This window comes from Macrotis lagotis, chromosome 7 (assembly GCF_037893015.1).
Source record: "Macrotis lagotis isolate mMagLag1 chromosome 7, bilby.v1.9.chrom.fasta, whole genome shotgun sequence".
Taxonomy (NCBI): domain Eukaryota; kingdom Metazoa; phylum Chordata; class Mammalia; order Peramelemorphia; family Peramelidae; genus Macrotis; species Macrotis lagotis.
Window position 1 is genome coordinate 214,226,956 of NC_133664.1, and position 12,451 is coordinate 214,239,406.

Here is a 12,451-nt window from a genome sequence, read left to right on the forward strand (position 1 = left end):
ATATTTTTAAATTCTCTCAATCTCTTGTTTTTTTATTATCTTCTTTTTTATGCAAGGCAATGGGGTTAAGTGGCTTGCCCAAGGCCACACAGCTAGGTATTTATTAAGTGTCTGAGGTCGGATTTGAACCCAGGTGCTCCTGACTCCAAGGCTGGTGCTCTATTCACTGCACCACCTAGCTTCCCCAATCTCTTGTTTCATCATGAACTCTTCCCTTTCCCATAGGTAGACTACTCTTTGCTCTTATTTGTTTTTATTACCTTTTTTGTCTAAATAATGAACTTCTTTTTTTAAGATTTTGCAAGGCAATGGAGTTAAGTGATTTGCCAAAGATCACACAGCTACGCAGTTATTAAGTGTCTGACTTCATATTTGAACTCAGGTCCTCCTGACTCCAGAGTGGGTGCTCTCTCGACAAGGTGCAAAACCTAGCTGCCCCAATAATGAAATCCTTTTTACCTTCTCTTGATATACAGTGTGAGATGCTGTTGTATACTTAGTTTCTGCCACACTCTTTTTTAGTTTTCCTACCAATTTTTGTCAACTAGTGAATTCCTATCCAAAAAGCTGGATCTTTGAGTTTGTCAAATAGTAGATTACTATAATCATTCACTACTGTCTTGTATACCTAATCTATTCTATTGATCCATTGATTACTGTTTCATAATATAGTTTGCTATCTGTTTTTGCCAGGCTACCTTCCTTTCTATTTTTTTTTCATTAATTCCTTCAATATTCTTAATTTTTTGTTCTTCCATATGAATTTTGCTGTTATTTTTTCTAGCTCTTTCAAACAATTTTTTGTAGTTTGATTGATATAGAACCCAGAATTTTAAAAATTGAATTTCCCCTTTATATTTAAATGGTCACTCCCTGAATTCTCCTTGTAGAATATAACAGACAAGGGACATGGAAAAAATAAGTATTTATTATTCCTCTTGCATTTAGAAACTGTGCTAAATTACTAATAAATATAATCTCATTTGATCTTCAGAAATCTTTGAGGTGGCTACTATTATGGTCCACTTTTTTTGATTCAGGAAACTGAGGCAACCAGGATAATGACTTGCCAAGGGTAATACAACTATTAAGTATCTGAGGATTCATTTGAAGTCAGACCTCTCATGACTGTAGTCCCAGTGCTGTATGTGGTTAATCTCTTCTTGGATTTCAGTATTTTAATTTTATTTTTTTAAAAAGGAAGTGACCTTTTTTTATTTTCTAGTTTTTTTAAGTTGTGTGTTCAAATCATTTAGTCATTCTTTTTCATGTCTTGAAAGTTTTAGAGGACTGTGTTGGTTGTATCCTTAAAATTTTGGTATATTGTTTCATTATTGCCTTTAATTTTAATAAAATTATTATTTCTATTATTCTAATGTTTTTGTCCAGTTTAAGTGAAAATTAGGATCACATGTTTCATGTTTCCCCCAAACATTTTCTACTTGTGTGTGTAGCCTTCTACTTGCACAGTCCACATGTGAGTATTTTTCCATCTTTCTTCTTCACTTCCTCCCTTAACCATTCTTTCTCTTTCCTTTTCCTTTCTTCTCAAAATATGCCTAACCCACTCCTAATCTCTCTGTTTTATTATATTCCCTTTATAATCCCAAATGATCATAGGCTTATGAGAGGACATATATACCATCTTTTCATTTTAGAGTGATGATAGTTCATCCTTGTTTAACACCACATGCTTGCACCCTTATACTTAGTTTTTTTATTTTTCTCTTATTTCCTCTGTATGTTAAAGTGTCTAGGCGTTTTTGTTCTTTTTATTGTGAATACTATGAAATATTCTGTTTTATTAAAGGTTCTCTCTTCTATCCCAGTAAGATTACACTTGTTTTATTGATTGTTTATTTGGGCAAGTTATTCTTGGATATGATCTTTTTTTATTTTTTATTTTGTTTTTACTTCTGGAAGATCATATTCCCAGTTCACTACCTCTTTATAATGGTGACTACCCAAGCTTTTGTAATTATGATGGTGACTCTCTGATACTGAATTTTTTCTTACTGTTTACATCACTTTTACAGGTCCTAGAGATTCTGCATTTTGACTATAATGTTTCTAGGAATTTTTTAATTTAGAGTTTCTTTCAGAATGTAACCAGTGAGTTTTTAATTTTTTTAACTTTGCCCTCTAGTTCTAAGAGAACTGGAAAGTTTTAAAATTTCTTAAAATATGATGCTGGATTCTTTTTTTTTTGTTATGACCTTCAAGCTATCCTATAGTTCTTAAATTATCTCTTCTCAGTCTGTTTTTCAGGTCAACTATTTTTGCTATGAGATAACTTAGTTGTTTTTTGTCTCAACTTTCTTTTACTATTTCTTCGTATTTCAAAGAATCATTATTTATTGATTCATTCTGATTTTTTCTCATTTATTTATTCTTATTTTGTACAAATAATGTTTTTTTATACATTACTAAAATATTGTTGTTTAAGAGTAAACATAACCCCCCCAAAGTATAGACCCACATGGGCGATAAAGTAAAGGGGAGAGAAAAAATTAAAATTAAAATTAAAATAATCATAATAATTGTAGGTATGCCCAGGTGGTGTAGTGGACAGAGTACCAGCCCTGGAGCCAGTAGCAACCGAGCCCAAATCTGGCTCCAGACACCCAACAATCATCCAGTTGTGTGACCCTGTGCAAGCCACCCTAAACCCATTGCCCTGCAAAAACCAAAAAAAGATACATAAAATAAAATAGTAATAATAATAATAATAATAATAGTAGTAGGGGGTGGCTGAGTGGCAGACAGAGCACTGGCCCTTGGGCCAGGAGCACCTGGGTCCATATCTGGCCTCAGACACCCAACAATCACCCATCTTTGTGGCCCAGGCAGTCCACCCAGCCCCATTTGCCCTGCAACACCCCCCCCCCCAAATAATAATAATAAAATTGTGCTTCAGTCAGTGTTCCAACACCACCAGCTTTGTTGCAGGTGGATCATATTCTTTATGATTAGTCCATCACAAAAGTTACTTCCATATTTTTCCACTGTTGCCATTGCTGATCGCAACTCCCTCCATTCGTACTTCTCCACTACCATGTTCTATATTTTCTCTCTCCTTTCACTCTGTCTCTGCTGTAGGGTAGCTGAGTGGTGCAGCAGACAGATCTTCGGCCCTGGGGCCAAGAGACCTCAAAGCCCACATACCACCTCTTAGGCCCAGTATCCACCTGGTCGTATGGTCCTAGACAGGCCATCCAATCCCAGCCCCTTGCAAGAAGTAAAAAAGGAAATGTGTTATATCTGACCACTCTCCCCCCATAGTCCATCCTCTCCTCCATCACTCACACCCCCCCTTCCCCCTGTCCCCCTTCTCTCCTTCTTACTCTAGATGTCTATACCCCATTGAGTATATATGCTGTTTCCTCTCCTAGCCACCTCTGATGAGAGTGAAAATTCCCTCACTCCCCTTGTCTTCCCCCCTTCCATATCATTGCAATAGCTCATTGTAATAAAGAAAAATCTTATTATATGAAATATCCTATTCCTCCTCTTCTTTATCTTTCTCCCATTACATTTCCCTTTTATCTATTGACTCCATTTTTACACCACAATATATCTTCAAATTCAGCTTTCTCCTGTGCTTCATCTATAAAAGCTCTTTTTACTATTAAATGTGAAAGTTCATATGAGTATTATCAGTATCATTTTTCTGTACAGGAACACATGTAGTTCATCATCATTGAGTCCCTCATATTTTCCCCTTCTCCTCCACTCTCTATGCTTCACCTGAGTCCTCTATTTGAAGATCAAACCTTCTGTTCAGCTCTGGCCATTCCAACAGGAACATTTGAAATTCCCTGGTTCATTGAAAGTCCATCTTTGTCCCTGGAAGAGGACATTCAGTTTTGCTGGGTAGTTGATTCTCAGTTGCATTCTAAGCTCTTTTGCCTTCTGGAATATTACATTCCAAGCACTACAAGCTTTTAATGTAATTGCTGCTAAGTCCTGTGTGATCCTGACTGCAGCTCCATGATATTTGAATTGTGTCCTTCTGGCTGCTTGTAATATTTTCTCTTTGACTCGGGAGTTCTGGAACTTGGCTATAATATTCCTGGGGTTTTTTTTTTGGATCTCTTTCTCAGGGAGATTGGTGGATTCTCTCCATTTCTATTTTGCCCTCTGCTTCTAGGATATCAGGGCAATTTTCCTGTAGTAATTCTTTGAAAATGATGTGAAGTCTCTTTTCCTGGTTGACTTTCAGGTATTCCAATAATTTTTAAATTATCTTTCCTAAATCTGTTTTCCAGATCAGTTTTTTCAATGTTTCACATTTTCTTCTAATTTTTCATTCTTTTGGTTTTGAAATATTGTGTCCTGATTTCTCATAAAATCAGCAACCTCCCTCACTTCCATTCTTTGTCTGAAGGATTTGTTTTCCTCAGAGAGCTTTCTTATCTCTTTTTCAATCTGGCCAATTCTGCTTTTTTAAAACATTCTTCTCCTCAAAAACTTTTTGAACTGTTTTATCCATTTGATTTATGCTGGTTTTTAGCATGTTATTTTCTTCAGCATTTTTTTGGATCTCCTTGACTAAGCTGCTGACTTCATTTTCATGTTTTTCCTGCATCTCTCTCATTTCTTTTCCCAATTTTTCTTCTATCTCCCTCACTTGATTTTCTTTCTTTTTTTTTTTTGTTTTTTTTTTGTAAGGCAAATGGGGTTAAGTGGCTTGCCCAAGGCCACACAGCTATGTAATTATTCAGTGTCTGAGGCTGGATTTGAACCCAGGTACTCCTGACTCCAGGGCTGGTGCTTTGTCCACCACACCACCTAGCTGCCCCCACTTGATTTTCAAAGTCTTTTTTGAACTTTGTCTTAGCCTGAGCCCAATTTCTGTTTTTCTTGGAGTCTTTAGATGCAGGAGCTTGTACTTCCTCATCTTCAAATTGAATGTTTTGATCCTTCTTGGGATCACAGGAAAAGTATTTCTCAGTGGTGTTCCTTTTTTCTCTACTTACTCATTTCTCTAGCCTGTGCCTGGTTTTGGGGTGCTTCCTGAGCTTTTGAGTGTTTGAGGCTCTGTCTTCCCTCCTGGTCTGTGAATGACTGTAAGAGTGCTCCTCTGCCACAGGGCTGAGGTAGGGGGGCCCTGCTATTCTATGGGAGGCCTAGACTGTGATCAGGATCTGAATGTGGTCAGAACCCCAGAGTCCTGTTCCAGGGACAGAGGACAGAGCTCAGCAATCTCTCTCCACTCCCCTCCCTAGGCTCAGCAGTCATGCCCTGGGGGCTCCTGCTTACTGGCTTCTCCTTCTTGTTCCTGGATCTGGGCTGCCATGACCACGCTGCTGGCTGTGTGCCCTGAGGACTGGGCTTCACTTGCTTGCTCTGGCAGAGGTCGTATCTCCCACCACGCTGATCCCTCAAGTTGTGCCTGCTGCTCCCTGGGGGGTTAGTCAAAAAACTGTACTCGCTGCTGTGAGTGACAGCTCCCAGAACTCTGGGGCTGCCTCTGGGAGGCTGAAGTTCCTTCACTGTGGCATGCCACCTTTCTGGTGGGTCACCCCTCTGACCCCGTGGAGCCGAGCCTTTCTGCTCTTTTCCAGGTTACCTTGGGCTGGAGAACTGCTTCACTGCATCCCTCTGTTGATCCTGTCTCTCAAAAATTTAGTTAGAGTCCAGAGCACCTAAGAGATGGTCCTCTCCTGTCACCATCTTGGCTTTGCCCCTGGCTCATTCAGATTTTAAGAGACTTTTATACATATTGTGCCTACTGTTAATTTTTTAATTCCTTATTTCATAAACTATTATCTATTTTCTATTTTTTCTCTTGCCCTCTTATTTAATTTATAAAGTTATTTTAAACTCTTTAAAAATCCTTATTTCATCTTTTCCAGGAATTCTAATTGAACGTGTGCTATGTTTTTCTTTGAGACTCTACTCATAGATGCTTTTAAGACATTCTCCTTTAGGTTTGTGTCTTGAGCCTCACTTTTATCACACCATTTGATTATAGTACGAATATCATCCATCTCTCTCTCTCTCTCTCTCTCTCTCTCTCTCTCTCTCTCTCTATCTATCTATCTAGATTTTTTGGTTTTATTTTATCTTTTGATTCTTCTAGCCTACTTCCTTACTTTGGACTTTAGAACCAGGTTCTACACAGTTGAGAATGTAATGTCTAGGCTGTGTTCCTGTTCTTTTGGATCCTCTTGTGACTTTCTTGGGATCGTTTGTGTTGTGTTATTTTTGGATCTTATGAGCAACTCAGTCTGGGGATCTGAATTTTCAATAATCCCAAGGTCATGTGATACAGACAAGTCAATGACTGAGCACTACCTTCTTGGTCTAAACTTTGCAAGTTCCTAACTTGAATTTAAATCTGGGAAACACAGCTGTGGTCTATGGCCTTTCCCAGGTTAGAGTTCAAATGGATTTCTATTTGAATCAGCCATATAAAGAACTCTCCAGAGTAACTGAACTGCAGACTCTACTTTGGTCAGTCTTCTAGCACTGTTTATTCCTGTGTTAATTTCAGCCCATTTGGTGGGGGTTGAAGTGAGATCTTATTCCATTTCTGGGACTAGAGCCACATAGATATTTCTCTACTTGTTCCCTGCTTACTTTACAACCTATGGCCATGGTCAGCACTTGTCTTGCAACTTCACCCCAAGGCATAGGTTGCCTTCTCCCTCTGTCCTGGATCTCTGTTCTAGTACTGATTATATATCAACAGAACTGCTAGTTGACACCTTTTCCTGTTCCGTACATAATATCAAGTCTTTCTCCATGGGTCTTGGATCTCTTCTTGCCTTGGTGCAGTCAACATGTGCTGATTCTGATTCAGTTCTCACATTAAAAGATTACACATGGGTATGAATGTGATGGAATACTACTGTTCTGTGAGAAATCATAAGCAGGTGGATTTCAGAAAAATCTAGAAAGATTTACGTGAACTGAGGCTGAGTAAAGGAAACCGAACCCGGAAAACATTGTACAAATTAGCAGCAATATTGTGTGATGATCAACCGTGATAGCCTTAGTTTCTCTCATCAATTTAATGAGCAATGACTATTCTGGAAGACTGGTAATGGAAAATCCTATCCACATGCACAGAAAAAACTATGTAGTCTTCATACAGACCAAAGCATATAATTTTCACTTTTTAAAATTTGTTTAGTATTTTTTCTTTCTTTTGTTTTTACCCCTGTTGTTCTGATTCTTCTTTCACAATATTACTGATATGGAAATATGTTAAACATTATCAAACATTTATAACCTATGTCAGATTACTTGCTATCATAGGGAGGGGGAAGGGAATGGAGGCAGAAAAATATGAAATTCAAAATTTTAGAGAAATGAATGTTGAAAAGTATCTGTACATATAATTGGAGGGGGAAAAGTTCCATATGTTTATTCCTGATTAAATCCTTACTTCAGTATTATCATATCTCTCTGGTTATCTCTTCATGGCAACATGGGCTGGAAAATTATTCATTATGGTTTTTTCCTGGATTTCCCAGTTGAGATTTGATTTGGTTTGTTTTTTAGATCTTTCTGAGAGAACTTGGCTGTACTTTTTCCTTTTGCTTAACCATGTTGATTGGTTTCTGGGAATATCTATCTTTGATTCTTTAACTCCCCACTCAGCAGCTAGGTGGTGCAGGGTATAGAGCACTGACCTGGGAATCAGGACAATAGGAGTTCAAATCTGACCTCAGATACTTGGCATTTACTTTGTGACCTTGGGCAAGTCACTTAACCCCATTGCCTTGCAAAAACAACAAAAAACCTGCAAATTAAAACAATACCCATCAGAATGGTTAATATGACAGGAAAGGAAAATGACAAATATAGAGAAAATATGGGGAAAATGGGACAATAATGCATTGGTGGAGTTCTGAAGTCATTCCACCATTCTTGAGAGCAATTTGGAACAACATTCAAAGAGGAATCGAAACTTCATCTCCTTTGATCTGTCTGTATTCCAAAAAGATCATAAAAAGGGGGAATGTGCAAAAATATTTTAAAAGCTCTTTATGTTGTGGCAAAGAAATTTAAACTGAGGATATGACCATCAATTGGGGAATGACCAAACAGACTGTTTGTATGTATGTATATATGACTATAATGAACTACTATTGTTTTGTAAGATATGATGAGCAGGTCGATTTCAGAAAACACTGGAAAGACTTAACATGAACTAATGCAAAGTGAAATGAGCAGCAACATTGTGCACTGTTCAACTAAGATAGATTTAGCTCTTCTCAGCAATACAGTGATCCAAGACAATTCCAAAAGAGTCATGATAGAAAAATAGCTTATAGGATCTGCACCTGCGTGGCTCCCCACCATCCTTCATTGCTGTGGCCCCTGAGAAGGTCGTGCGTGAGTGCTCGGGAATAGTTGTCAGCATGTCTGCTCCTGTTTTGGCAAAACCACAGCTGCGGGGCCTTTTGTCTAAGCGCTTGCGATTTCATATTACTGCAGCATTCGTTCTGTCCTTAGGATGTGCTACTATGTATAAGTTTGGAGTGGCTGAACCTAGGAAAAGGGCATATCAGAATTTCTATAAAAGGTATGATGCTGTGAAAGATTTTGAAGAGATGTATCAGGCCGGTGTTTTTCAGTATGGAAAATAATGATATATACAGGCTTCAGAGGCTTGAGGTCCCTGGATACATATTGACTGGTTTTTCTTGTGCTCTAACATGAAATACTTGCACACTGGTTGTGGAATAGTTTAACTTGATAATAAACAATTGATGACCTATATGTGATAACTTAAAAAAAAAGAAAAATAGCTTATATCAGATTGCTTATGGAGGGGTAATTAGAGGGAAGGAGGGAAAAAACTGGAATTCAAAAATCTTATAAAAATGAATGTTTAAATTATCTTAACATGTAATTTAAAAAATAAAATTCTATCTAAAATAAAAAGTAAAGAAAAAAAAGAAGAAAATACCACATTTCTGGCATTTGAAGGTCTCTGTTGAGACCTTGTGGCCTCTAGGTTTATTTTATACTATGTTCCCTACTTTACATTCCAAACAAGCTGGTTTATTTGCTCTTCCCCATACTTTTGCATAGACTGGCCCCCTTTAAACTGAATGTATTTCCGCCTTATCTCAGCTCGTAATCCTCAACTCCCTTCAAGGTTTAATTTACGTGTCACCTCCATCAACCATCAACTAGACTTTTATTAGTTTCCATGTCAGTGCCTTTAAATAGAAAAATTACTTTTTTTGCATATAACTTGTTTTAATTCCCTGATTATGTGTAATCTGCCAAGTAGAAGATTATTTTATTTAAAAAATAAGTTTTTATTGATATCTTATTTTTTCATTATTATAGTTTTCTCTAGTATCCCTCTCTTCTGCTCCAAGAGAACCAACCCACATAATAGAAGTTTTTTTTAAAAAAGAAAAGAAATAGAAAAGGAAAAGTCAACAGATCTGATCAATAAATTTAAAAAAAAATCTGAAAACATGCAATATATAACACTTGTGGATCTTACACTTCAGTGATGAAGTAGGTTAGGTCTACCCTCTCATATCTCTTCCTGTGAGTCATGCTATTTTCAAGTCATGGAACAAAATAAGCATTTTTGTAACAGTACAAAAAAGATGATTTCATATAAAAATGCAAATCAACCACATACAATGGTGTTATTTCCTCCAAGTATACTATGAAGTTATTGACAACTGTAAATTTCTTTTCCCTCCCTTCCCCTCCTCTCCCCATGACTATCATTGAATGCAAATAGGTATGTAAAATTATTTTAAACGTATTTCTATTTATCAATTCTTTCTCTGGATACAGATAGTATCTCTCTTCATATGACCTTTATTTTTAATTTGTGTATTTAAATAGTCAAAATTATTTAGACACTTCAAGTGACTTCTTAAAACAATATTGCTGTTACTTTATATAATGTTCTCTTGATTTTGCTCACTTCTCCATTCATCATTTCATGTGTTTACATACCCTTCTAAGATTATTGAACTTATCATTTCTTATAGCATAGTAGTATTCCATTACAATGATATACACAACTTGTTCAAGTCATTCCCCAACTGATAGATATCTCTGCAATTTCCAGTTCTTTGCCACCACAAAGAGAAGTGCTATAAACATCCCATTCACATTCAAAGTTATTTTTACTATTTTCTTTCTCAGACTTTTTTTAATCCTATCCCTAGTACCTTATCTTCTTTCTTCACCCTCCCTACAACTTCTTCATTCAGTCCTCTAAGTCTCCTCCAATCCTCTCCCCTCATTTTTTTTTTTTTTGCAAGGCAGTGGGGTTAAGTGATTTGCCCAAGCTAGATAATTAGTAAGTATCTGAGGCTGGATTTTAACTCAGGTCCTTCTGACTCCTGGGCCAGTGCTTTATCTACTGCATCACCTAGCTGCCCCTCCCATCACTTTCACAAATCTCTGTCCACACACATCCCCCAAAAGGTCTCTTTCCTATCATCCCCCATTTTTTCTCTATACCCTTCTAGTGCACACATTGTACATAGATGAGAATAAGATCCCAACATTTCTAGCACTATGCCCCCCACCCACTTCCTCTGTATTAGTTCTTTCATGTCCCATTTTTTAATAATGATTGTTCCCTTTTTTCTATTCAATTTTGTTTTTAGAATTACCTCATCATATACAGCAGTCCCAATCTTTCTTTCAAATCACCTCAGTAATGACAATTTTAAGAATAATGGTAATATTTTCATATATATATATATACATATATATATAATAAGTGAATGTTTTCATTTAATGGTTTCCTCATATCTTTTATATTGAATTTTTCAATGAGTTCTGGTCTTTTTTGTTAAAAAAAAACTGAAAGTTTTTCAAAAGTCCATTTGTTTTCCATTCAGGATTATACTCACCTTTGGTAGGTAAGTTATTCTTAGACACAATCCCTTTGAAATATAATGTTCCAAGATCTAAGTTCTTTTAGAGTAGAAACTGCTGAGTCTTGTGAAAGCCTGTCTGTGTTTCTGCAACATTAAAATTATTATTTAATCTTGTTGCTTACAATATTTTTTTTAACCTGTGAATTTTGAAGCTTGTCTGTGGCATTCCTGTAGGTTTTTCTCCTGGGATCTCTTTGAGGTGGTGAATGGTAGATTTTTTTTTTTCTCTTTATACTTACACTCTAGGTCTAGAACTTCAAGGATAGTTTGCCTTAATAATTTCTATAATACTATATCCAAGTTCTTTTTTGATCTGAACTTTCAGGTAACCTGATAATTCTTATCTCTCCTGTATCTAATGCTGAATCTTAAAATTTTTTTAATATTCATTTTTGCTTTTCTTTAATGTAGTTTTTCTTTCTTTTCTAATGTAGTTATAATTGTATATGTTGTTTTGATTTGCATTTCTGTCATTAGTCATTTGGAGCATTCTTTCATGTAATTGTGAATACTTTATAATTCTTTCAAGAACTGCTATTATATCCTTGCTCATTCTTAATAATAAAAGCAATTAAAATAGGGTTTATATATGTTGAATACCAATCCTTATTAGAGAAAAATTGATGCAAAGATTTTTCCTTCTTATTACATTCTTTTCCCCAGGTCCATGACTTTTTTGGGGTGTAGGAACATTTCAGGTTTATGTATATTTTATCATCTGTAATTCTGTTTCTGTTTGTAAAAATCAGACCTACTACTCATAGTTATAAGAGGTATAGATCTGCTTTAATTCTAAATTTTTTTTTGTATGAAATGTTGGTCTAAACCTAATTTTTCCCAGATTGTTTTCCAGTTTCCCAAGACTTTTTTTTAAAGTCAAATTAGAATTTTTTTCCTTAGGTAATTTATGTTTCCCACCCTATCAGACATGATTATTGAGTTTCATTGTTTCTGATTCTCCCTCAACTAGTCTATTCTATTGACCTTTCTCTCTTCAAAAAAAAAATCAAATCATATGGTCTTGAATTCTGCTGTTTCATATCAGAATTTTAAACCTAGAAATCTCTACCTCTTGAAGCCTTCATCATTACTTCTTTTCATCATTTCCTTTGATATTCTAATTCTTTTTATTTTGGTCTTCCCTTTTTTATTTTTAACATTCTTTTAAAAAAATTGAATCCCAAATTCTCTTCATTTCTTTAGTCTTTCCTTTACTCATTGAAAATACAAACAATATGATAGCAACTATATTTGTGAAATTATGCAAAATATATTTCTATGTTAGCTAGTTTACATAATTTTTTTAAAAAGCAAGAAAAAAAGAGGCAGAGTCATGATGGCAGATTGAAGGCAGAAGTCCCAGAAGCTCTCTTCCAGACTCCTTTAAATTATGACTCTTAACCAAATTCTAGAGTGGTGGGACCCACAGAAAGACTGAGTGAAACAATTTTCCAGTCCAAGATAACTTGGAAGATCCATGGAAAGGGTCTATTCCACTGGGGTTGCAAAGGGCTGCAATGCAGACCTAGTAACACCAACTGCCAGAGCAAATCGATTTCGACCCT

General features: G+C 36.1%; 2 protein-coding genes across 2 annotated transcripts in view; both read left to right on the forward strand.

Annotated features, from left to right (window-relative positions):
- TMTC1 (transmembrane O-mannosyltransferase targeting cadherins 1) overlaps positions 1-12,451 on the forward strand; it is a 219,893-nt gene that overhangs the window by 54,438 nt on the left and 153,004 nt on the right.
- On the forward strand, positions 6,089-8,762 carry LOC141493437 (cytochrome c oxidase subunit 6C-like). Its single transcript, XM_074194799.1, has one exon. The coding sequence runs from the start codon at positions 8,376-8,378 to the stop codon at positions 8,601-8,603; it is 228 nt and encodes a 75-aa protein (XP_074050900.1). The 5' UTR covers positions 6,089-8,375; the 3' UTR covers positions 8,604-8,762.

What these genes read in the sequence shown, in the direction of transcription:
- LOC141493437 (XM_074194799.1), top strand. Translation starts at nt 8,376, where the DNA reads ATGTCTGCTCCTGTTTTGGCAAAACCACAGCTGCGGGGCCTTTTGTCT.